The following is a 24,108-nucleotide window of genomic DNA, read 5'->3' as shown; positions in this document are numbered from 1 at the left end:
ATCGTTGCCCTCCAGAAGGTCTTCAGCAGAGTTTTGCTGCAGAGGATCCAGCTGTGGGCAGATGATAATGCTATTCTATTGCAGTTCCAGGCCAGCTTTAGGGGGAGGACAGGAACCATCGATCAGGCATTCCGGCTCCAACTCATCTACTGGAAAGAGGTGGTGATTGGCAAAGGCAGTCTATACCTAGAATGTATCGACTAAAACTTCCTTTGACCTAGTTCCTAGGAGTACACTATGGTTGGTGCGCAGAAATATGGTGACCCCCCCTGTTTATTCTTGACCTTATAGATAGGCTGCATGAAGATACTCGCGAGCAGATCAGGTCGGGGACACAGGGATAGTTGATGGACCGTATTCCTGTCAGCAGGGGAGTTCGACGGGGTTGTGTTCTGGCCCCTACCCTTTTTTCCCCTCTATATGAATGGAGTGGTTAGCTTCTTGCAAGAAGATCCAGCAGCTGGACTGACCCTGCGGAGGGATAAGGTGCCGACCCTCTTGTTCGCAGACGACACCCTGTTGGTGTCAAAGACCCCAACAGGTATGGAGCGTCTTCTGAATAGGTTCCAACTTTTCTGTGAAACAAGAGGGTTGGTAATGAAAATCTCAAAAACAACATTTATGGCATTCAACCCCCACAAGTCGTAAAGAGGCAACCCTTTGCTTAGAGGAACACCCTTGGAAAGAGTGAGCACCTTTGATTTTCTTGGTATCTGCCTCACAAACATCATGTCTTGGAAACACCACCTCACAAAGATGTTGATGAGCCATAAAAGGGTAGCAGGATCACTTGGGAAGGAACACCACTCATTGCACAGTAGACCGGTAGCTCCTGCCCTTCAAGTCTACGAAGCAAAGGCAGTTAGTACAGCATTGACTGGAGCGGAGCTGTGGGGATTTGAGAAGACCCACGACCTCTGCAGATCAGAGCAAATATTTCTTAGGGAACTATTGATGCTGCCCAAATATGTTCCACTCACTTCCCTTATGCTCGATATGGGTAGATGATCTATTGGCGATGTAGCACGGCTTCGGCCGTTGCTCTTTTGGGCTCACATTAGACGAACCCCAGAGCTCCTCCCTTATGCGAAAGCCCCATCTGAGGTCATCAGGCTAGAGACGAGTAGCAAAGTGGGTTGGCTTTCTAACACTAGGAAAATAATGTCAGCCATAGGGCTCCAAGCTCATTGAGATAATCAGGACTCACCGAGGAAAGAAGAACTCAAGCATCTTTACTGGGAATGGGTGGACCAGCAAGAATCTAGCAAATTAAATTTGGGGAGATTAACTGTAGACTTATCTTCATAAGTAGGAAAGACATTTAGAGCTTTTTTTAGATATAATTCAGGTCCCACGGGACAGGCTCTTTTATATCCATTTTAGGTTTGGAACACTTCCGGTCTGTGAAACTACAGGCAGCTGGCATACATGCAACCCAACCCCTAAGGTCTGACCATGCTGTAAGGCTCCGGTAGAAAGTGTTGCCCACATTATGTTCGCGTGTCAAGCATATTCCACACAGAGGGCGTAGTGGTTAAAACTGATTTTCCGGCAATTGGGCACACTAGAGCATCACGTTGCTCTGCGTATTCTTCGATCAGACCCAAGACCGCTCTTTGCCTGCAGCGTGGCAAAGTTCTTAAGCCACGCATGGCTAATAAGAAGGAAGTCCCAGACAGGAATGCGGCAGGCCCCAGTAGCATGAGGTCCACGTGTAGCTGATGTAGGGCTCTTAAGATGGTAACTCATGGCTTAACTATACACCTTGTACATGCACTTTCCTGTTTTTAGTCTCCTGATAATGCTTCCTTGAGGTGGGTTTGCAAACTGGGTTTGACTGAAACTGTACGATAATAGGAAGCATCCCAGTGCCCTTCCCTACTTTTTTTTTTAGAATGTAACCTATGTATATTTTTATTCCACTATGTTGTACTATTGATAGCTCTACTATTGCCTGTTGATTAGCACAACGTACCCTGGTTTTAGCAGGGTATTAGAACGGACTGGTTGTATATACTTGATGTAATATGTTTTTGTATGAACTGACTAATTTTATATTCTTTTATCTAAAATGGTGTTTTTATAGCCTTTATGACGTGAGCTGTCGAAATAAAGCTTATACAACAAAAGTCAATGGCTGTGCCGAAATTGGGTTCAACAACTATTCAACAGCGTGGCACCCTCCTCTGCCAAAGCCTGCTGCCTTGCTCGCTGAGCACTTTTTACATACATTTCCGTGTAAGTCTGATGGTAAACTGTCCGAACAGGTCGCACCTAGTTTATGTTCTCCAACATGGACTGCTTCATGGTTGGCATTAAGTTGCACTTGGGTACTGGTCAAGCACGACCAGATGAAGTGGTCGGCGCCTAACACTTTTTGGAACTATTTTGAGCTTGGAAATGTTGAAATTCATATCTCTGGTTCCCCTTATTGAATTTTTGTCATCTTTATATCATTTTATTTATTAACTTACACTATGTTTCTAAATAAGTTTGGGATTTTGCTTGCATTCTATTGTGTCCTTATTACGGTTTTGATACTGCATAAATATTGTACACCCCATTTACTAACCAGTTCAGGTTAGTAAACAATGTCCAGGGTGGTTGCATTCAGCTAGTCTACTTGCCTATTAATTGTGGCTAGGTACATGTCCAAATTAGTACAATAGTAGTCTATATACCTCCTTCAGCAAGTCAAATTGGTTCTGTAGCGATTGCTTTCATTGTAATCATAAAGGTGTTTACAATAGTCAATGTAGAGAGTCAAGAGATCGGGGACAAAAACTGCCACCATCGTAGCACCTTTGATCTGATAATAGCACTCATTCTGAAATGTACATTTTTTCCAAGGGTGCTATTTCTAACATATACTTATAAAAGAGGTAGGCACTTGTGTTGGAAGCTCTGTGTTGTCCAAAATAGATCTAATGGTACTAGGGGCATCCAGCTGGGGGACATTGGAAGAGTTCGTTCAGAGGAGCAGTCCTCAATACTTTTAATAATGTCCATGCTATCTAGGATGAATGCTTTTGTGATGGATGCTGGTAACTAGTGCAATTTCATCTTAATATTGAATGAGTCAGCTATATTGTAAGGTACAAAAGACGTCCCTTACTTAATACTGATGACTCGGATTGAGTCAGTGTGTTCTTACACAAATTAACTAGAAAAAGGTTTATTACATTTTCAGACTCCTCATTTTCTAGTGGGTCTGCCTTGTTCAATAAACCACAATCTGGGTTTAGCGCATCAGCTTCCTTTTCTAATGAGGGGCAGAAGAGGGACAAACAAAGGGAAAGAACAAGGAAGAGGTTCAGGCAAAGCTGGGCTAATACTACCCAAGGTGATCTCACTGGGAGAGACCGACCCACTAGCATCAATTCAAATGGTAAACAACCATCTAAACCCTATAATTAAGGCACATATGTTTAGTTTGTCTAAGTACACACTGGCTCAATTTGAGTAGTCTGTATTAAGAAAGGGACTGTCTTCCGTATCTACCAATATACCGGACTCACTCAACATCAAGATGAAATTGCATCAGTTTTTCCATAAAGTGAGACTTAAATAATATTTTGACCAGAACCCCTACCAAGGAATGCATGATCCCACCGGTCTCAGACCCCCCACTATCATCATCCCTCCTTGCATTCAATCTCTGATTAGAAGCTAGCATGGATGACACTGAGGGATGTATGGTCTGTACTGAACAATCAGCAATATTAAGTTCAGCATCTCGAAAGAGAAACAGGATGCTTCAACTGCTCTCCAAAAGAGAGACTGTTAAACCAGCAGATAAGGGAGGTGCCATAGTTGTCCAGGACATCTCAGACTATAATAAAGAGATTAAGCAGAAATTCGCTAAACAAGCACACTACAGTAAACTCATATTTGACCCCACTTTTAGAAAGCAGTCATAGATTCATGGAAGTTGCAGGAGCCATGCTGCAGGCTGGCTTAGCCAGGATGATTAGGAGTATCTCAATAAGAAATTTCCCAGCATGCCCACTAGCTACAATCTTCCTAAGATTCACAACCTACACAATCCATCAGGCAGACCGATGCGGTCTGCTTGTGGTTCCATCCTTGAACCATTATACACATACACTGATTTCTTTATCAAACCTTTGTAACCAACACAAAAGCATACATGAGGTATAGAATGAGCATTATTAAAAGTATTGTGCACTGCACCTTTTAACCAACTCCGCAATTATTGGTGACAATGGATATCGACAACAGAGAGCTTCTGACACTAGTGCCTATCACTGTTTTTATGTCCCAGCTAGAAATACCACTCACATTTTTAGTTTAAAATTTCAGAAGGAGTACGATTATCAGGTCAAATGTGTTGTTATGGCCTTCCACCCAGAACAGGTGACTAAACACGGACCATTACGAACCTCTTTAAATACAGAGTGAAAGTAATCAATACAGAACCTATTCGACTTTTCGAAGGAGATACACAGATGATTGTCCGACTAATTTGGACAGACAACCTCCCCTTACGTAATCTGTCTGGAGACAGACTGAATGCAAGATCCAGATATTCAGTTTACTATGTCACAGAGCAATTCTGAAAATAACTTTTTGAAATGTAAATAATAAAATAAATTAGGATAAACTGTCTATTAACATATTGCTGCTCTTGGCAAATAACATGAATTCTGTTTTGGTTGATGGAGCTTCAAGTATGCGCTAGACGTCCAGGCCTGAATGATGTGCAAGTAGTGTTTGAGGAATTGGAAGTTTTATGCAGAGGAGACTCAAGTAGAGTTGTATATCATTAGCATATTGGCTAATCTTGATGCGGTTATTTGTGAGTACTGCACCAAGTGGCTCCATATGAAGGTTGAAGATGACAGGAGACAGTGTAGAACACTGGAGACTCCACATTTGATTGGATTTTTTGTGACCAGGTGGTGTCAATATGGACAAACAGATGACAGTTGGAAAGGTGGAGGAAAAGAAGTGAAGGCCATTGCTGGTGAGTCCCATTTGTATGAGGGTGAGGTGTTTGTGTCAAAGGCAATAACAGGAGGCATCATCATCTGTGGTCAAGAGGGCATAGTCTACAATGAGTAGAGGAGTAGTGTCCATGCTGCAGTGGAATCTGAAGCCATACTGTTAGTCATGCGGAAAGTGGTTAGCACCAATCTGATCTTCGAGTTGAACATACACTACTTTTCAAATGATCTTACCAGTGAACGGTAAGTGAGTGTTGGGCAGGTAGTTAGTTAGGTCATTAGAGTCTAATTTAGGTTTTTCTGGAAGTGGGAAGATACTTTAAGGGAGGCACGGACAATGGTAAGTAGGGGTAAGAGAGTTCCCCAGAGAGAAAGCTTTTTATATAGGACAATGGTAACAGCTCATCTTTCCAAGATGTGGCTTTGAGGAAGAGGAGTATGTCAGAGAGATATGGGAGATGTGGCTCTAAAGAATGGCCATTATGGGATTCTGCAGGAATGTGTGGGTGAACAGATGAAGCAGACTTGGTGTCTTCGATGTGTTGTTGGACCGGTTGTATTTGTTCTCTAAAGAGGTTGATGGCATTGCACTTTTCTGTGGAGTGAAGAAAATTAAGTCAATAGATTGCTGTCCGTAGCAAAGGACTGCATTGCACTTCAAGCAGAGGACTTTCAGTGTGGCACACTGAGGACGGATGTCCAGGTGTTGGTCCGATGGATCCACACGCGAAGTATTTGGCTGTGATGCCGGTGAAGGTCCAGGAAGAACTCACATTCATCAGCACTCTTGTATTATAATTGCATTTATGTAGTGCTTACTACCCCTGATGAGGCATCGAATAGCTTTTTTGGCAAGTAGCACGCTACTTTAGGACCCATAAAGTAGGTACGGCAGGGGGTTGATGAAGATCTCGATTGTCTCGAACAGCGTTCTGCTTCGGTTGGTGGCTTCATTTATGGCTTTTGGTTCATTTGGTTGTTGAATTCCTTTTTTGCTTATGTCCTGATGGAATGTGGACAGGAGTCAAACAACCAACATACAAAGCAGAGCAATTATGCTTTTTACAATCCCCTGGTAAACACCACATGATTTTGGTTGCTTCACAATACATTCCACAGCAGTCGATGGCAGTATTTCTCGTTCTTTCGATTCACAGTGTCATCCATTTCCACATGCTGAAGTGTGCATCTTTTCATTCTGTCCAGGTGAATACCCGGTTTTAAACATTATCGACCTATAGGGTGAAACATCAACAAACTAAAGAAACCTGGACTGTACAAAATGGATTTCTATCATACACTGAAGAAAATGCTGAACCATAATAGTGTCCTTTTATGAAAGTTTAGTACGACCAACTTTTTGAAAATAATTTTGAGTTGACACTTTGTCATCACCTTTATCACAACTCTTGTGTACCGCAGTATTGATTTTCTTTTTCTTTCTATAGAGCATCTTAATTGTATACTATTGATATACATAAATGAAGGTATTGATTGGATCCTTTCGGCTCTGAGCTGTTTTGAAATGATTTATAATCATGTGAGGACTGAATCAACCTCCAAAAAGAAAAGAAGTGTTGCGCTGAGCAGATCCATGGGAACCCTTATTGTTTGTATTAAGAAAAAATACCTTAATGCGGTTGTCTTGCTTGTTCTCTACTGCAGCATCTTTGCAACTAGTACTTTCATAGAATGCAGAACCGACTAAGAATACACTACACAAATGACAAAGATGATGCACGTAGCATAAGATGCTTGTCCATAAAAATGAGGTCAGGAAGAACTAGTTGACATATGACACTAGAATTTTGATGCCCTCCAATTGATGTGCTGCAAATCGATAGAGATTAGAACACACGTGTCACCAAAGAAAAAAATACTTTAATCTACCCACAAATTACAGCATGTTCACAATGAAACTGCATAAAAGAAGAAAAAAAATATGCAAACCTGTATGAGTTCGTCTATGTCTCTGTAACTCATCACTGCGGGTGAATCTTTTACCACAGAACATCCATGTACATACAAAAGGACGCTCTCCTGAATGCCAGCGGAGATGAGCTCTCAAGTGCGATGTTTTCCCATAAACTTTACCGCACCCAGGGATGTGGCAGACATGCTGTTTCTTTTTTCCTAAATTAGTGCCTCTAAAGAGTTGCAGACAAAACAATTACATTAGACTGTGATATGGTCCTAAAAACGCATTCAAGTGTAACACAAATCAGTGTCAAAAGAATTGCCACAAATCTCAAGGTATTTTCTAAAATAAAATATTTCTGATATCGTCAAATTATGTGACAAGGCTGCACTCTACAGTGCCCTATATTAATATATTTCATTTTAGAATCTTTTTCATAAATTTGCATGCCATTTAGTATCCCAAGCCAGGCAGGAAATCTTCAGTAAAACATAGAACAGACCTTGTCTTTTAAATAACGCTAAAACATTTATGAAACGATTCTGAACATGTTACATAGATTCTTTCATTTGTTACATCTCCACATAGAGCTATGGTGTGTTGCAAGTCAATCTATAAAAGACAATGAAGAACAACATATACAAGTTAAGTAAGAAAATAAGTTGCTTAGCTGTAACTGCAGTTATCCAATATTAGATTCTTTCACAGATTCAAATCCTTGAATCATTACCCGTCGAAGTGGGAGTCCCACGATACCATAGTAATGCAGTATAATATAGTAACATAGGCCAAAATGGCATTGCAAAGTCACTTTAATAGCCTATGTCCTTATTTACAAAAGGGCCAAACTTAAACTATAACCAATCAGGAGAAAGCACCCTCTAGAACACTCCCAAAAGAGGCTGAATCCCTAGCACAAGTGGGAATAAATAATTCCGAGCTATAAGGGGAGCATTTTAGGGGAGGAGGGTGGGTGGCATGCGAATCTATGAAAGATACCCAAACTGGATAACTGCAGTTACAGATAAGTAACTATTTTCTTATCCAGTATTAGATCTTTTATAGATTCACATGCTTGAATCAGAACAGCTAGCAGTGTTGTAGGTAAGTTAAGTACCCTTAGAGGATGGTGGGTAAAAACAATACATCATTCTGCTAGATAAGACTTAAAGTCTGCCTGAATCGGTATATATATATATATATATATATATATATATATATATACATACACACACACAAATGGATATATACCTACAAAATGATATACACACATATATATATGTATGTACACACACGAATATACATATGAACATAAAGAACCATTGCTATAGAAAGAAATTGCAAGTATTTATTTCCTTAATATTTACATATAAGGAACCATTAGTAAAACAAGGTTATAAAAGTACATGGAAATATATGTATATTTGACACCACGTGTGAATATAATACTATACAGCTAACAACAGTAGTATGCTTTCGATACTAGAATTATTTAAATGTTGAAAATGCTACAAGTAACCTTGTTCATAAATACCTTAGAAATAGAGGCTCACCTTATAGGAACAGATGCCTTAACCCACCTGCTATAGCTTGTACTACTACAGTGCGATGATTTAAATCTGTAGCCATGCGAGAGCTCTTTCACTTTGCAGTGTGGCAGATCCTATCCAAAGGACCATGTGAAAACAAGGTTAGCCAGGCTGTAAACCGGGTTTGCATAGTGTGCAATAGCACGCTAATGTCAGAACACTGCAGTGATGGAGAGGAGAAATTGAATGGTTGCAGAAAAACATCTGTCAAAGAGAGAGAAAGAGAGAAAAAGAAAGAGCGAAAAAGAGAAAGAAAGAGAAAGAGAATGAGGGAGAAAGAGAGAGAGAAAAAGAGAGAGAGAAAGAGAGAGAGAGAAAATAAGCAAGAATCAGGATTATCTGAAGAAAATTTTACTTTTCTACGACCGGGGAGGCTGGTAAGCCTTGATATAAAACTGGTTGTTATTGTTTTGAGCGTAGAAAGAGATGTTGTGGTGATTTACCCAAGTGAAAATAGTCTGTATAGTTCTGACGGATCCAGTTTCCATTATGGCAGGAGCTCTTAGCCCTACCGAAAGCATGTGCTGAACAATCCCACAGGTTAGACCCGTTAGGGTGAGGAGATATTTTGGGGCTTACCGGCTAGCTTCACAGCTTTAGGAATTCTGAGAAGCGGTGCCTGATCGAACACTTTTTTGAAAAAAGATATAGAAGCGATGTTATAGATGTCCCTACATTGTTGCCAAGGCATGGAACAAACTTCCCCTCCAACTCCCTAAAGTCTCCTTGATGGCAGACTTCAGAAAAAGACTTACACTTACAAGCTAGACTGGCTGAAGCGTGGTGATACCCCAAAACACCAAAACCGGTCCCAGTAGGTTAGTATTCTGTCAGGGAGGACCTGTCCAGCCAGGTGAAGGTGGACTATTCCCATGGGGAGCATAGTGAATGCTGATTTACATATGGCTGGGTCTAAACTGGAACTACGTGGCGAGCAAAAGGACGATGGATTAAACCCTAATCTGTGGGTGGGGAAAATGTTTGATAATGTTCAGCATTCCGTCCATCCTCTCAGTGTTCTATACAGATGCTGCCAGTATTTTGGAACATTGACTGACAGCCGAACATATACAGGTAGACCCTGTTTATAGAAAGAAATGCAGGGTAATATTTGTGACCTCTAATATTTTAGGCTGTGCTGAAGGTTTAGCAGCACATCATCCACGATTGTGAAAGATATGATACCGTACTGTGAGAGGGTAGCTGGTACCGACATCATACAACTGGAGAATGTGCGATAATGTGGACATGGGCGTCGTGCAAGTTTAGCTATGTCGTAAACCCTGCACTGTTTAAAAGACCATGGATGTTGAAAGTTCAATCTGCTAATATGTATAGTTTCCTGCATTGTAGAGGATTTGCAAGTCACGAAAAAATGTGCAGCTAGAACCGTATAGAGACATCCCCAAGTGTACAGGATTAGAGAACCAAGAGTTTTAATCCAAGTGATGCAGCCGTGCCCGTTACTGTGGAAACCGAGCATGGTCAGGGAAGCATTGTCCAGGTGTCATTTGTAAATGGGTGACCCAGGCAGCCGAAGGATTGCAGTATTGTCCAATAGATATTAACCCATAATTGCCTAAAGTTGAATTATTAACGCATCCATATCCTATGACAATAGATGGTCAGTAGGACCCAAATTGGAAACTGAAATAGAACCGAAGATGAAATAGCCCCAATCAAGGAGAACCTTTACGACATTGCCCAGGTGACATACCAATCATCTGGTGCTGTCAAGTGTCGGGGAATTCTATGGTGATGACTGCTTAGGTAAGTAAATATTGCGATGTAGGGTGACTCTATAGAAAAAAACTGCAGTCAGTTGTAACTATTTGCAGTCGCAATTCTTGCTAGTTTCCAAAGTACTGTCACACCTTCTCCCCAAACAAAGCAATTCAGAAGAGGCGCATAATGATGTTGCTTAGAAAGGTACGGACCTTGTTTGAGGACAGTCCAGCATGGACCCGGTGTGGGTGGGATAGTTGGTAGATAGCCAGTAGCCTTCAGGACCTTTATTATGTACCAGCATATTGCAGAGGAGAATGCTCCTTAAAATGTATACAATGAAGGTTATAGACATGCCTCTTTATTAGGTGTTCCTCCATATCATGCCTCAAATACACTTAGAAGCTATGGAGATTGGTAGATATCCTTTAATAATACATCCAATAAGGTGTGACTAGCTTCACCTTGTGAGGAAAAAAAACATTGCTACCACTGTATACGTTATGGTGTCAACAAGGCCGTCAACCACCGCCCGCCGACAGCTGGCGTCAGACCACCGTCGATGAGCTGTTGTCATGAAGGACAAATCGAGTTACTCCCGTCAACGACACAGCCAACCGTCGTGAACGATGACCACTATAGAGGATGTCCTCGATGAGCGTCAGCGACGACGGAGAGGTATTCCAACGAGATGATCGTCTTTGGCAAGTTCGAATTTAAATTCTGGCCTCAATAGCATGCCTTATGTGTAATAAGGGCCGTAGTCAACAGAGTTGAGGAAACACTTGTCAACATGATATGCATCATTGACAAGGAAATTAAGGAGTGCAGTAGGGCTGACGACATGGAGGCATCTATGAAGATTATGAATGGAGTGTTCCCAATAAAATCTGCAGAAATAGTTTCTCTTATATGCAGTCATCAGTCCCTGGAACTCTGAAGGCTTTCTGGTATGCTAACATGATGCTGTCTATTAACCATCTGACATGGTCAACAGCTCGTCCACATGATAGGATAGTTGAGTAGTGGGTTGAGGGATACCACCTAGGTGAATAAATGTCAAAATTCAGCCCATGTGTCATATCCGGGGTATATAAGAACTGCAGACTGGTTGCTGAAGGAAAATCATAAAAATGACTGATTCAAAAGGAACTGGCATCATGTGAGCTTTAAGTCCTTGCAACACCTTATCTCTGGCAAATTCAGTCTTTGCCCTTTAATAGAATACGATTTCTCTCTTTATCTTGCTGAGACGATGGCCACCACGAAGGAAGTATCCTTTTTTTCCCTTAATGTCTGGCCACCAAGTGTACTGGGTTCTAATATAAACAGCCAGACATAATAGGGACAGAGCACGGATCGTTTGAAATGTACACAGCAGACCCTTCAGAAAATCCCAGGCCACTGGTGGTGTGAAAATCAAGCTATGATCTAACTTCTTTTAGTACCTACAGATTGTCACAGGTGCACTGAGCTGGAAATAAGTTGGGAGGCCCGAGCTGTCCAAACTCGTTTAAAAGTCAATAATGGCACTTCTAGTTGAATATTCAGCATTTTTAGTACATAAAAACAGAAGCTCTTCCAATTATTTCATTAAGTTATATTGCTCAATTTCGACCTTGCAACTAGCCTACTACCCCCGTCCTTAGGCAAATTCAGAAGACCATGAAACTAAGCCCTCAGAAGGCTTACTAGGCTATTTAGTCCTTGGGCAAATTCAGGCGACCAACTCAGCCCTCAGAAGCCTCACTGGGTCATGTTGGAGAATGAAACATTTCCTAACTATTGTAACGGAAAGTTTCAATTCTATTAAGGACTCAGAGGCGAGGATTATGCTTTTCTTTTTTCACTTTATTGAATAGCAGCCATTTATTGTCAATCAAAACAAATTAATATTCCCATGAACCATAGGGAATAACAACAAAAACAATAGAGAGTCTCAGACTAGAGTGTCCATGCTCTGCACCAATCACAGGCTCTCAATGTGTCGGTAGTCCCCGGTCTCTGCCCATTCCTCCTCTTTCGTCGCCCGGTCAGCCACCGGACACCTCAAGAATCTTATTTGTTGGAATCTCCTGCAAGGATTAAACGCATAACATCAGCGACAGTAAGGGCTAAGGATTATTTCTGTGAAACGAAGCGTTTTAAAACAAGCAACCAAACTGTCAAACCAAGCAGATAAAGAAACCAAACTTTACTTACTCCAATACGAGGGAGGGAAAGCAGCAAGGAACTTGTACCCTGGGTGGGATAATCCTCGCCTCCGAGTCCTTAATAAACTCTCCGTTACGATAGCAAGGAAATATTTCATTCTATGTCAGGACCGGAGGCGAGGATTATGCTCATTTAAAGCTTACTCACCACCAAGTGAGCATATCGATAACTAGTTTTAAATAAAACCGCTTAAAGGTAGAGCCTGAAGACCAATCTGCTGCGTTCAGAATGTCTTCTAGACGAGCTCCCAGGGTAAATGCTTTGGAGGCCATCGCCCCTCTCGTAGAATGTGCTCCACACGCACGCAAGTTGATCCCGGCTTCGTGCATCACCCACCTTACCCAGCGAGCAATTGTGGGGGGAAGACACAGCCTTATGAGGCATCTTGAAAGAAATGAGCAACTGGCATTCCCCCGGAGGGCGGAACACCTCCGACATCTCCTCACATGCCTTGAGGCAAGCAATCACACACAGTTTAGGGGAATCCGGAAATGCAGGATACGAGATGGACTTCGTTCCACACTTAGTGCGCCTATGGATAGTAAAAGTAACCCCAGTAGGGGAAAAGATTCTACCCGAGACATCCAGGGCTCTAACATCCGAGACCCGTCTGCAAGAGATCAGACAAAGCAACATAGCCAATTTCACGGAAAGCTCCTTCCTATAAAGGAACCTAGTCGGCTGCCAGGAAAGCAGCAAATTCAACACCCTATTCACATCCCATAGTTGGGAGTAACGAGGCTCAGGGGGCAATGACAGACGGATGCAACGGAGCAAACGACAGACCAAGGGGTGTTCCCCGACCGGTGAGCCATCAACCATGGCATGCCCAGCAGAAATAGCGGAGCGAAAGGTATTGATGTCCGATAGGCCAAACCCTCTTCCGCTAGAGAGGCCAAAAAATTTAAAGTTGGAGAACACATCCGCTGCCACGGGATTGACACTCCGTCACACACACTGACACCACCGACCCCAGGAGGATCGGTATCTTTTGACGTTACTGTCAGCCCAGGCTCTAGCCATGAACGCCGCAGCGGGTTCCGAAAGGCCCGTGACCGCCCATCGTCCCCTGTAATCTGCCATGCCACGAGGGTCAGAGACCCCTGTCCGATGAGAGGATGAGGATTCCCTGTCGGATCAAGGAGAAGAGTCGGAAACAGGGGGAGTGGGATTGGAAAATCCCAAGAAAGTTCCAGCAGTACTGGAAACCAGACTTGCGATCTCCAAATCGGCGAGATGAGCACCACATCCGCTTTCTGGCGCCTCATCTGGGCTGTCACTCGCGTGATCATGGCAAACGGGGGTAAGGCGTAACCCGCTTCCTCCCCCCAATTCTGTTGGAACGTGTCCGACCTCTTCGCCAGGGCGTCTGGCCTCCAACTGAAGAACCGGGGAAGCTGGTGATCCAGACGGGTGGCAAAAAGGTCCACCGAAAAGGGCCCCCAGAGGCTCTGGAGGTCTGCAAAAAATCCTGGGTGAGGTTTCCAGAGACTCCCGTCATGGAAATGCCACGACTGGAAGTCCGCCACCCAGTTGTCCTGGCCCGGAAGGTAATCCGCTGTGACCGAGACCCAGTGATCCAGGCAGTACAGCCAAAAATGTGCTGCCAGATCGGAGAGAGCGTTTGAGCACGCGCCACCTAGATGATTGATGTACCGGACCGCCGACCAATTGTCCATCCTGAGGAGGACACAGGACTGGATCGAGTCCTTGGTCCAGCACTGGATCACGAACGAGCCCGCCAAACGCTCCAAACAATTGATGTGTAATTTCTGCTCCCAACGGAGACCACACACCTCCTGTGGCGAAGTCGCCGCACCGCGTGCCCTAGCCGGACCTGCTCACGTCGAACTCTATAACCATATCTGGGGTGGACCCGAAAATGGCTCGTCCATTCCACGCCTCCATGTGCAAAAGCCACCACTGGAGCTCCTCTCTGGCATCCACTGAGAGAGCCAGCCTGTGGGAATAAGAAAGGCCTTTGCGCAGGTGCGCCGCCTTGAGACGCTGAAGGGCTCTGTAATGAAGAGGGCCCGGAAAAATTGCCTGAATGTAGGCAGACAGTAGACCGATAACGCAAGCGAGCTGTCAGAGAGATCTGAGACTGGGATAAAGACCTCCGAATTTCGTGACGAATTTGTCATCTTGCGCGAGGGAAGGCTGAGGGTGGACTCCACGGAGTCTATCGTAAAGCCGAGAAAAAGAACTGAGACGGGACCAGGGTAGACTTGGCCTCGTTGATGACAAACCCAAGGCTCTGAAGGAGGTCGACAGCAAGTGCCGCGAGAGTGTCCGAGGATGCTGAGCCATCAAAAGAATGTCATCTAGGTAGACGATGAGTCTCATGCCCGACGTCTGCAGACGTTCGATCACCGGCCAAAGGACCTTGGTGAAGCACCAATGAGCAGAGGACAGGCTGAAGGGCAGAGTGGTGAACTCGTAAGTCTTGCCCCTCCAGGAGAACTGCAGAAACCAACGATGAGGCTGGAAAACCGGAATCGTTAGGTAGGCGTCCTTGAGGTCGAGACGTGCCATCCAATCGTTGGGGCGAAGAACATCGCGCAGCAGATGGATGCCCTCCATCTTGAAGTGGCGATAGACTAAGAACTCGTTGAACTCATGCAGATTTATAACCGGGCGCTTTCCCCCAGTCTGGTTTGTCCACTAAAAAGAGATTGCTGATAAAACCATGGGGGTGAGGCGAGGTTAGAGCAATAACCCCTTTGTCCAGGAGAAACTGCACTTCTTGATCGACTAACACAGAGTCTTTGACGGAAAAACAGAGCGGATGGGGAGGCACTGGTTGCGAAGAAGTTCCGAGAAACTCTATGCGGAAACCCTGCACCATCTGCAGGATCCAGGCGTCCCCGGTGATGGAAATCCAGGTTGGGAAAAAACGCGCCAGACGGCCCCCACTTTTAGAAGGGAAGAAGGGAGAACACTCACTGGAAGAACTGGAGATGCCACCTCCACTGCCTCCTCAGCCTCGGGTGGGGTAAAAGTTGCCGAAGGGGGCCTGGTCTTGGTACTGCCCGTTACCGGAGCCTTGTCCCCTGTGTTGATTGGGATGGCCGGACGAGCGGCCCCTTCCTCGTCCGGCCCCTCGGAAAACCCGAGGGCGAAACACCTTTCTGATAGAGGACTGCGCCCGGTCCAGGGAGGTAAAGGTATTAATAAACCGTCCCAACTCTTTTATAAAGGGTTCGCCAAAGAGGCCTCCCTGGGCCACAGCGCCTGCCTCCGAGTCGGCCAGATCCCCCATCTTTGGGTCTACTTTAATCAAAAGGGACCGGCGCCGTTCCGTGGAAATAGCACAGTTTGCATTGCCCAGGAACACCACCACACGCTGAGCCCACGAGGACAGATGTTCAGGAGAAATGAGGGAACCTCCTCCGCCATGTCTAGGAACTTAGTAGCTGGGCCCAGGATATCAAGGAGCTTGCCCTGGCAAGCCCGCCAGGACCTGTCGATGCCCTTTTTAGGATCTTTGATAAACTTCTGAAGGAAGGTGGCCATTCTCGGGTCGATGTCTGGCGTGGCGGCCACCTTCCCCTCCAGGCAGGGGCGAGGACATTCTGCCCTAAGACAGTTTTGAGTTGTGGGTTCAAGTGGGCGGCGAATAAGACTAGCCACATATTGGGCGACATTGTCCGAGGGGGCCCAGTCGGAGGAACACGGATGAAGAACATCATCAGGATCCAACATATCCGCACAGAGACTCTGCCCGTCCGAGGAAGGGTCTGAGCGAGAAGGGCCCCAAGGCCGCGAGGGGCCAGCTGCATCATCATCATCGCCCTGGTCATCATCCCCAACAGGAACCGGGGGCGTCGAAGCGGTATTGGGAGAGGCCGGTTGTGGGGCAGTACTGGCAAGAAACGCCTGCTTGATGCGGTCAAAGGCATTGGTGTCTAGGCCAGCGGGTTTGACACGCTTTGCCGGTGGTTGAGAGTCCGCCAGAGGAACAGAAGACGGAAGGGCGGTAGAAAGTCCTTGAGAAGCTCTAGCCAGGCGATCGCAGGCTTGATCTATTTTACGAACCAACCTCTGTTCAAGGGGTGTCATAGCCTGCTCCACCGCTTTGAGGATGGATGCATCTACAGCATCATAGAAATCATCGTCCTATTGAAGGGCTGCAAGGGGGTCTTGCTCCCACTGGTCATCCTCAAACTTCATCCTGGAATTCCGCCATGGTGAACCACTAAGCACCAGGGGAAGATGAACAGGAATCAGGTGAGGACACCCAGACAATAAGGGGGGCTGGGTGACAGTCTAATAAATGCGGGCAATGCACACAATCACAAAAAGGGCTAAGCCCTGGACATCAACAGCCCTGGTGCCAACCGATTGAAAGGGCAGCCTGCAACAAAAACGGGTCCCCAGCAGACACTGTCTGCGATACTGACTCCCCAAAGAGGAGCGTTTTTGGCCTAGAAACTAAGGACCCCCAAGTAAGCAGCAAGAATGCTGTCAACTGCTTAACGGCAGGTACCGACCTGTAATTACAGGCGTTCAGGGGGTGTAATCCACAACAGCAGCTCTGGAATGATTCCCCAGCGGAAGACACAGGGATAATTACCCAGATACACAAACAGACCCAGGTCAGGGGTGTCTCAGCAGGCAAGGACCAAACCAGGCTCGCGCGGCAGCGGTGCTCCGGATCCAGACGCTATGTCGGAATGCGCGGAGCACGCACGCCGCGTCCAGCGCGTGACTCAAGCGCCCTCTAACGAGGTAGCGCACTCAGCGCAGGCACCAAAGAACGCGGCTGCTAGGGAGCTCAGACGCGTCCACGGCCGAACGTGAGCCACCGAGTAGCGGCAGACTCACAAGAATAGAAACGCTGAAAGGGAAAACAAAGTTTACACACACGGCGAGCACGCAATTCCTGACACGCGCGCTGCCTGTACACCGCCGTGAGGTAAACGGAAATGAAAACGCTACGCGCATAAGGGCAATAAAACCAAGCACAGTAACAGCGCGATACGTAAAGCACTACGTGCTGCAAAACAGGACTATAACAGTAATACAGGTTAAACTATATCACAAACAAGTAGAGAAAGGTTGGACTTATCTTGGCTGCAAGCGGCGAAGAAAGAGAAGGAATGGGCAGAGACAGGGGACTACCAACACATTGGGAGCCTGTGATTGGTGCAGAGCATGGACACTCTAGACTGATACTCTATTGTTTTTGTTGTTATTTCCTATGGTTCATAGGAATAGTAGTTTGTTTTGATTGACTACAAATGGCTGCTATTCAATAAAGTGAAGAAAGAATAGCATAATCCTCGCCTCCGGTCCTGACATAGAATCATATTTAAGAAAAGTTACTCTCCATCCGCCGAACCACTTCTACTTTTAGTTGTACTGGTGATTGGACTCATTCAAGCATTAGCAGAAATACAACCCAAATTGCCTTTCATCGCGTTAAATTCATGAAAACACAATTACAAGATTTCTTCTAAATCACGGTCGATGAACCACCACCAGTACTTTTTCACCAAATTTACTACTATAAAAAACGTCAAAAAGGAATTAACACTTCTGATTACAGCTCACTGAATGGGTCTGTAGAGGGTTATCACCCTTGATAAAGCCAACCAATAGAACAACTCTTTAGTCAGATGCCAGCAGCACTTGGATCAACCCACTTTCAAGTTCCACAGGATGTGAACAGCCTCCCCTGAATTTGATCATCCACTACCTCGCCTAGACTTTAAGTCTTCACACCAACACCCAGGCTCCTAATCTACCTACAATTGCAACAAATCCAACCACCTATAACTAAATCTCCCAACATACCCAAGGACAACCCAGTCACAGTAAGAGCTTTACTCATATAGCAGGCCCCACAATGTCATGAGGAAGCTAAAGATTAAGAAAAAGAGTGAACACTTCACTGCACTATTCCCAACGAGACTCACCCCTTGCAACCCTGCGGCTTCAGCACACCCAGTGCCCCCTCGTCGCAAGAGCCGTATTTACTACCATAGCACCAGGCCTCTCTAACCCAAATATCTGCTCTCTAATCCGCCAGTCAGAAAACCTATCTGATCCTCAACTACATCACCCATGTCCTCTCTATGGCTTCTATACAAGGTCCTGTGACAAGAGGGCAGATCTGTCGGCTAACTTGCCTGCTCTTCAATAAGAGATTCAAGAACAAGATCTTTGATCCACTTTCAGAAGCAGCACCATATTTCACTTTCATCATGGAAATATGTCTCAGAGTGAGGACTCAACGATCTGATGTCAAGAAACCGTTTCACTTGAATATGGAATCAACTCAATATACTTCAGCAAGACTGGAGGAGATCTACCAGTTATCCATAAGAAATCTATAAAAATATACCACATCAAAGACTTCACCACAAGTGACAGAATCCTTGCTGGTAATAGGTCACCCCAATCCAACTTCTACCCATTTCTTCTCCTTGATCTACGGACCGCTCAGCAATGGAAAATTTAAGGGCCCTATACTAGACTTCAATAGCAAGACTTTACAAAATCACTGCAACCTATACATCCTAAAAGACAAGGATGTAACAACCACCACGCCCATCACATTAAATCTTGAGTCCTTCAACGTTCAATAAATAATATCAGGTTCAACTCATTTCTCCAGTCATCTACTGGACATCATTTTCAACCCTGGAACATGCCTCTGTAACTGACAACTCCTCAATCATCTGGAGCAATCACATTACCATTCAGGATCAACATATGATGTATAAAAAAAAAACCTTCAGATACCAACGATCACAAACAGCTCCACACACAAATAATGGAAAAAAACTGTCACTCCAAACACTGCACTTTCACCTTCTAAGAAATGCAATCAATAGGAGATTTCACAATATGTTCCCCTCCCCATAAAGTGGATCTCTACTACAATGGGCAACCAGATTACGCTAAAGACCACAACCATGGTTAAACTCAAGAAGAAATACACATTGCTTTATTATATCAATCAAGAGCTCCACATCTTGCATGCAAACGGAGGAAATCAAGGAATGAAAATTAACTGCACCACCAACGTTCTGCCCTCCTATAAAACACCTCCAAAGCAGCAGTCACAATCATAAATAAAGCACTACTCCACACCAATAACTGATGGAGGCTACCTATCAAAGGAACTCCACATAAAACAGATTCTCCAATATCAAGCCTTCTGCCATACAACCTCCATGGAACAAATTTCAATAAATGAAATTACGGAATACTTTAAGGAGAAAAACTATATTTTTCCTCACACATGACACAACCATAGTTGACATGGATTCTCCCAACATTTATCTCTAACCATATTCAACGGCCTCTCTGTGAAAGAATTCTACTATACTATTACCAGGAGCAGACAATTATGGCTCCCTTCAGACCAGGATCGCCTACCCCAAAACAATCTTCAAAGACATCCTTTCCACAACCGTGCAGTGGAAGTAGCTAAAAGCTTACCAAAAAGTTTTTGGAACTAAGATTTTTTCCACCAAAGTTGAAAACCTCAAAAAGAACCTCCACCCATGGAACCCAGCAAACAACAGACCAATATATAATATGCCCATTCCTATGTAAACTATTTAAAAGATCAGTTTTCTTCAACTCTCTAGTTTTACTGAGCAAAACCACAAATAGATCAATAATCAAGATTCAGACCAGGTAGATGCACAATCCACCATTACTTCTATATGTGATAACCTAAAAACTCACTGTACACACAGAGCAGGCATCCCACTGATTCTGGACTATTAGCGCAGTTGCACTTTTTTGCCACAAGATTGTGCTACTCGGGCTAAGTCATCTCTGAATAGGTGAAAATGCTCTAAAATTGATTTCCCCACCACAAAAACAGATACAGCTTGGTATTCTTATTACCTTTCATATCTGCAACCACACACTATGTTGTAGCACCCCTCAGCGGCAGCTCTTTCCTCGCATATGGAACAGCTACATAACTTCCTTACTGGACTGGATCAGATCGATCAACCTTACCGGTTACATCTATGCAGATAAAACTTAAATCAATCTAAAAAGGAATGCACCAGAAGACCTAAATAAGTCAAGAGTGGATGATGGGGGATTAGTCACCGAAAGCTCCACACTCCAAAGACAGAGCAGAAAGACAATGGCACAAACTTTATCAAGCAAAGAAAGACACCTAAGGGTAACAATGGACTCAGTTGTATCCCAGATACATGAAATGCGGTCAAGAGGAGCACCTTCTATACATTGAAAACACTGGAACACATTTTCACCACATCTTGAATACCAATACAAACTACAAGCTATTCTCACACTTGTGCACACCAAGCTCAACTATGCCAATTGAGTATACTTTGGCGCCCACATTTCAAATTATGTACAATACAATAAATCCAACATGCTGCATTTAGACTACTTCTCCACCCCTCACCCCAGAGAGCACAAGCCCAGTCCTGGAAAAACTCTGCTGGATACATATAGCTGGCTTATTAATATTAAAGGCATCGCACATTGTCTACAAAGCCTACCAAAGAAAAGGATCACTATACCTAATTTAGTTTCAGCAACACAAATTAAAGTAGACTCTGCACTCCAGGCCAGCACTCGATAGTCAGAACGTCTTACAATAACAAATCAATATAAGGATAAGCTTTCTTGGTACAACCCACCAAACTCTGGAACTTATACCAGCTGAGATTTGAAGCATCCAAGAGCACTTTAAGTTGAGATGAAAACATTGTCCTAATCTAATTTCCCCAGCCTCTGACCTTGTGATAGAACCTAGGATGGAAATCTCTATTAGGAGAACTACAATCCACAGCTAAGGAACAATCCCTATCAGCACTCATGCCAACAAGACAGACATCCTAACAAAATTGGGGATAGACACCAAACAGTCTTGTAATGACCTTGACATAAAGATGGAAATGAACTATGCCATCCAAACAATAAGTTATGTCACTCAACTAAATATCAGAAGTACCACTACCAATCAGGACCTGAAGCTGCTTAACCTGCCGTATGAGATGAAGGACTAACCGCAGCCCTCTCCCCACATACAGCATAGTAAACAATAGCAGTCCATCTTCTACCTCTAATCCCAAGATGGGCGACAGCAACTCGATCCTCCCAATCGAACTTGAATATAATATGATTCACCATATTATATCATACTCCATTTTACTATCTGATCCCCATTCAAAGGGACAGGCATATAATACATGAAAGGACTTCAGGAACCTTAATGGCAAATAGGAGACACTATTACAGGATATACCAGCCCATTCAACTAACCACTCCATACTAACCAGATGGGCTGAAAAGATCAAAGAGATCTGCTACACACTGGTAGCCCACCCTCCTCCAAGTCCAAAATAATCCATTACGCTGAGCACAAGCATCTTACAATGACAAAAAGGATGATAACAGTGCATCTCGCTGAATCTTACTTGAAGTCTCATAATGGCAATCTTAATAAGAAGGACAGTAATACAGTCTATATGGGCAACCCCAGAAAGAAGAACTGCAGCAGTCTATTTCAGCAGATCTCGGATTCAGCCTCCCTCTTGCTCTGCACCCATTTCCACCGCCAGATCACCAGGATCTCAGAGTCGACAATCTCATGCCAGAGCCAACATAGACAATCAGGTTGACAACATACAAATTAAAAACATACAATAAGGGGACCTACAGAACTAATCATAGCTGCCAGCACACCACAACCTATAAAAATTTGCATTTCTCTAACACATCCTCATCCACCACACCGCCAAGCATTGTATCCAATAATGATAACCGGATCCCAGTAGACATCAAACATGACTTGGAAACACTTTCCACATAAGCTCAAAGGAAAGACAACACACCCAGACCTGTGTGGAAAAGGTATTTCAACTTCCCACGCAGTGGTAATTGGTGATATCCATAATACAAATGTTAAGTCACCACGGGCTGCAAAGGTCATTTACACCAGAAAAATGCATGACTAAGAAAACTGTCCTCAGACCTACCATCACCGACTACAGCCTAAATCATGTCAAAAGAACAAGTTTTTGACATGTACAAAAAGCTATTATTAATCATTATTTGTGTCACTCCTAGGATTGCCTTGTTGCCCACAAGCCTGTGTGCATAATGTATGAAAGTGCAACTGCTAAAAGGAGCTCTCATAGGAATAATTCAGGAAACAACAAGACTAAATACAGGAAGGTGTGCATCTTACAAGTCCAGCTTATTCAACAGAAATTATCAAGCGAATAAATACATGTAAATTTAGACATACTCTGTACAAAGCAACAAAAAACATGAATTTATTTCGATAACACCTTTTCAATCTCAAAGTAGAAACATGCGAGGTGTATGTGTACACATGGTCAGAACAAAGATACACTGATGTCTGCCACACAATTTTATTCAAAGTCCCTACATATCCAAGTGTCATCAGTGAGTAAAACTTTCACTTGGCCACAGGTAAAGTGCCCATCAAAAACTTAGAATTCATAATGAAGGAGGAATCGTGAACAGATTTAGTGGCCAATGTGGAATAATCATTGACGTTTTGGTCAAGATCCTTACTATCTACGAAAACTACGAACCCCAATCCACCACCGCCGGCACCCTCAGCCTCTTCGCTCCAGCAGACATGAACCCCGATCACATGCTCACCACCTGGAATCAGCTCACCACCAACAAAACCACAGCCATCATGAACTCTGTCCACTCTGGTGCACCCACAGACCTCTTTCAACACCACATCTTCAACCTCAGGAGCAAGATAATCAGCAACTAACTCACCATCATCTTCAACGAATCTATAACCAAGACCACCTTCCCCAAATGATGAAACACGCAGAAGTCAAACCCCTTCTCAAGAAAACTTCCACCTACCCCAGCGAACTCGAGAACTATCGTCCCTTTTCCCTGCTCTCTTTTCCCGCCAAAGTCCTTGAAAAAGTAAACTTACGGAGCACCTAGAGAGAAACAACCTTCTAGACTCCTCCCAATCCAGATTCTGCTCTAACCACAGCACAGAGACTGCCCTGATCACTGCCACAGATGATATCAGAACCCTTCTTGACCGAGGAGATACGGCGGCCCAGATTCTCCTCGACCTCTCACCAGCATTCAACACCGTAACCCATCACACACACTCATCAAGAGGCTCTACCACATTCAAATCCAAGGAGACTCGCTCAAATGGATAGCTTCCTTCCTCACCAGCATAACCCAGAGAATCTGCCTCCCTCCTTTTAGGTAGACATCTATGACGTCCCTCAAGGCTAGCTCCTCAGCCCTACTCTGTTCAACACCTACATGACCCCCTAAACCAGCATCGTCAGAACCTACACACTTAAACATCATATCCTATGCCAGCGACACTCAGCTCATCCTTTCGCTGTCAGGAGACCCTTCCACCATGACCAACTTCCGCAAGTGCATGACAAGCATTGCCGACTGGATGACAACTGCCTCAAACTCACATGCACAAGACTGAAGTATTGATCTTCTGGAACACCACATCAACTGACCATGCCTGCAACCTCTGAATCATCCTCGACAGCAAGCTGACCATGAAAAGCCAGATTAATACAGTCTCTTCCGCCTGCTTCTTCACCTTTCGCATGCCCGTAAGATCTTCAAATGGCTCCCCGTCAACACTAGACGAATCCTCACTCAAGGCCTGGTCACCAGCCGCTTGGACTACAGCAACACACTCCAT

General features: G+C 44.3%; 1 protein-coding gene across 4 annotated transcripts in view; it reads right to left on the bottom strand.

Annotated features, from left to right (window-relative positions):
- Positions 1–24,108, bottom strand: part of SP3 (Sp3 transcription factor) — a 177,312-nt gene that overhangs the window by 13,993 nt on the left and 139,211 nt on the right. For all 4 annotated transcript variants that reach the window (XM_085645274.1, XM_085645272.1, XM_085645271.1 and 1 more), the window contains one exon: positions 6,918–7,114. In XM_085645274.1, coding sequence (XP_085501400.1) covers positions 6,918–7,114 — 197 coding nt within the window. The remainder of the gene's footprint in view (positions 1–6,917; positions 7,115–24,108) is intronic.

Source organism: Triturus cristatus, chromosome 3_1, assembly GCF_964204655.1.
Source record: "Triturus cristatus chromosome 3_1, aTriCri1.1, whole genome shotgun sequence".
NCBI classification, from domain to species: Eukaryota; Metazoa; Chordata; class Amphibia; order Caudata; family Salamandridae; genus Triturus; species Triturus cristatus.
This window is presented reverse-complemented; position numbering and strand designations above follow the sequence as displayed.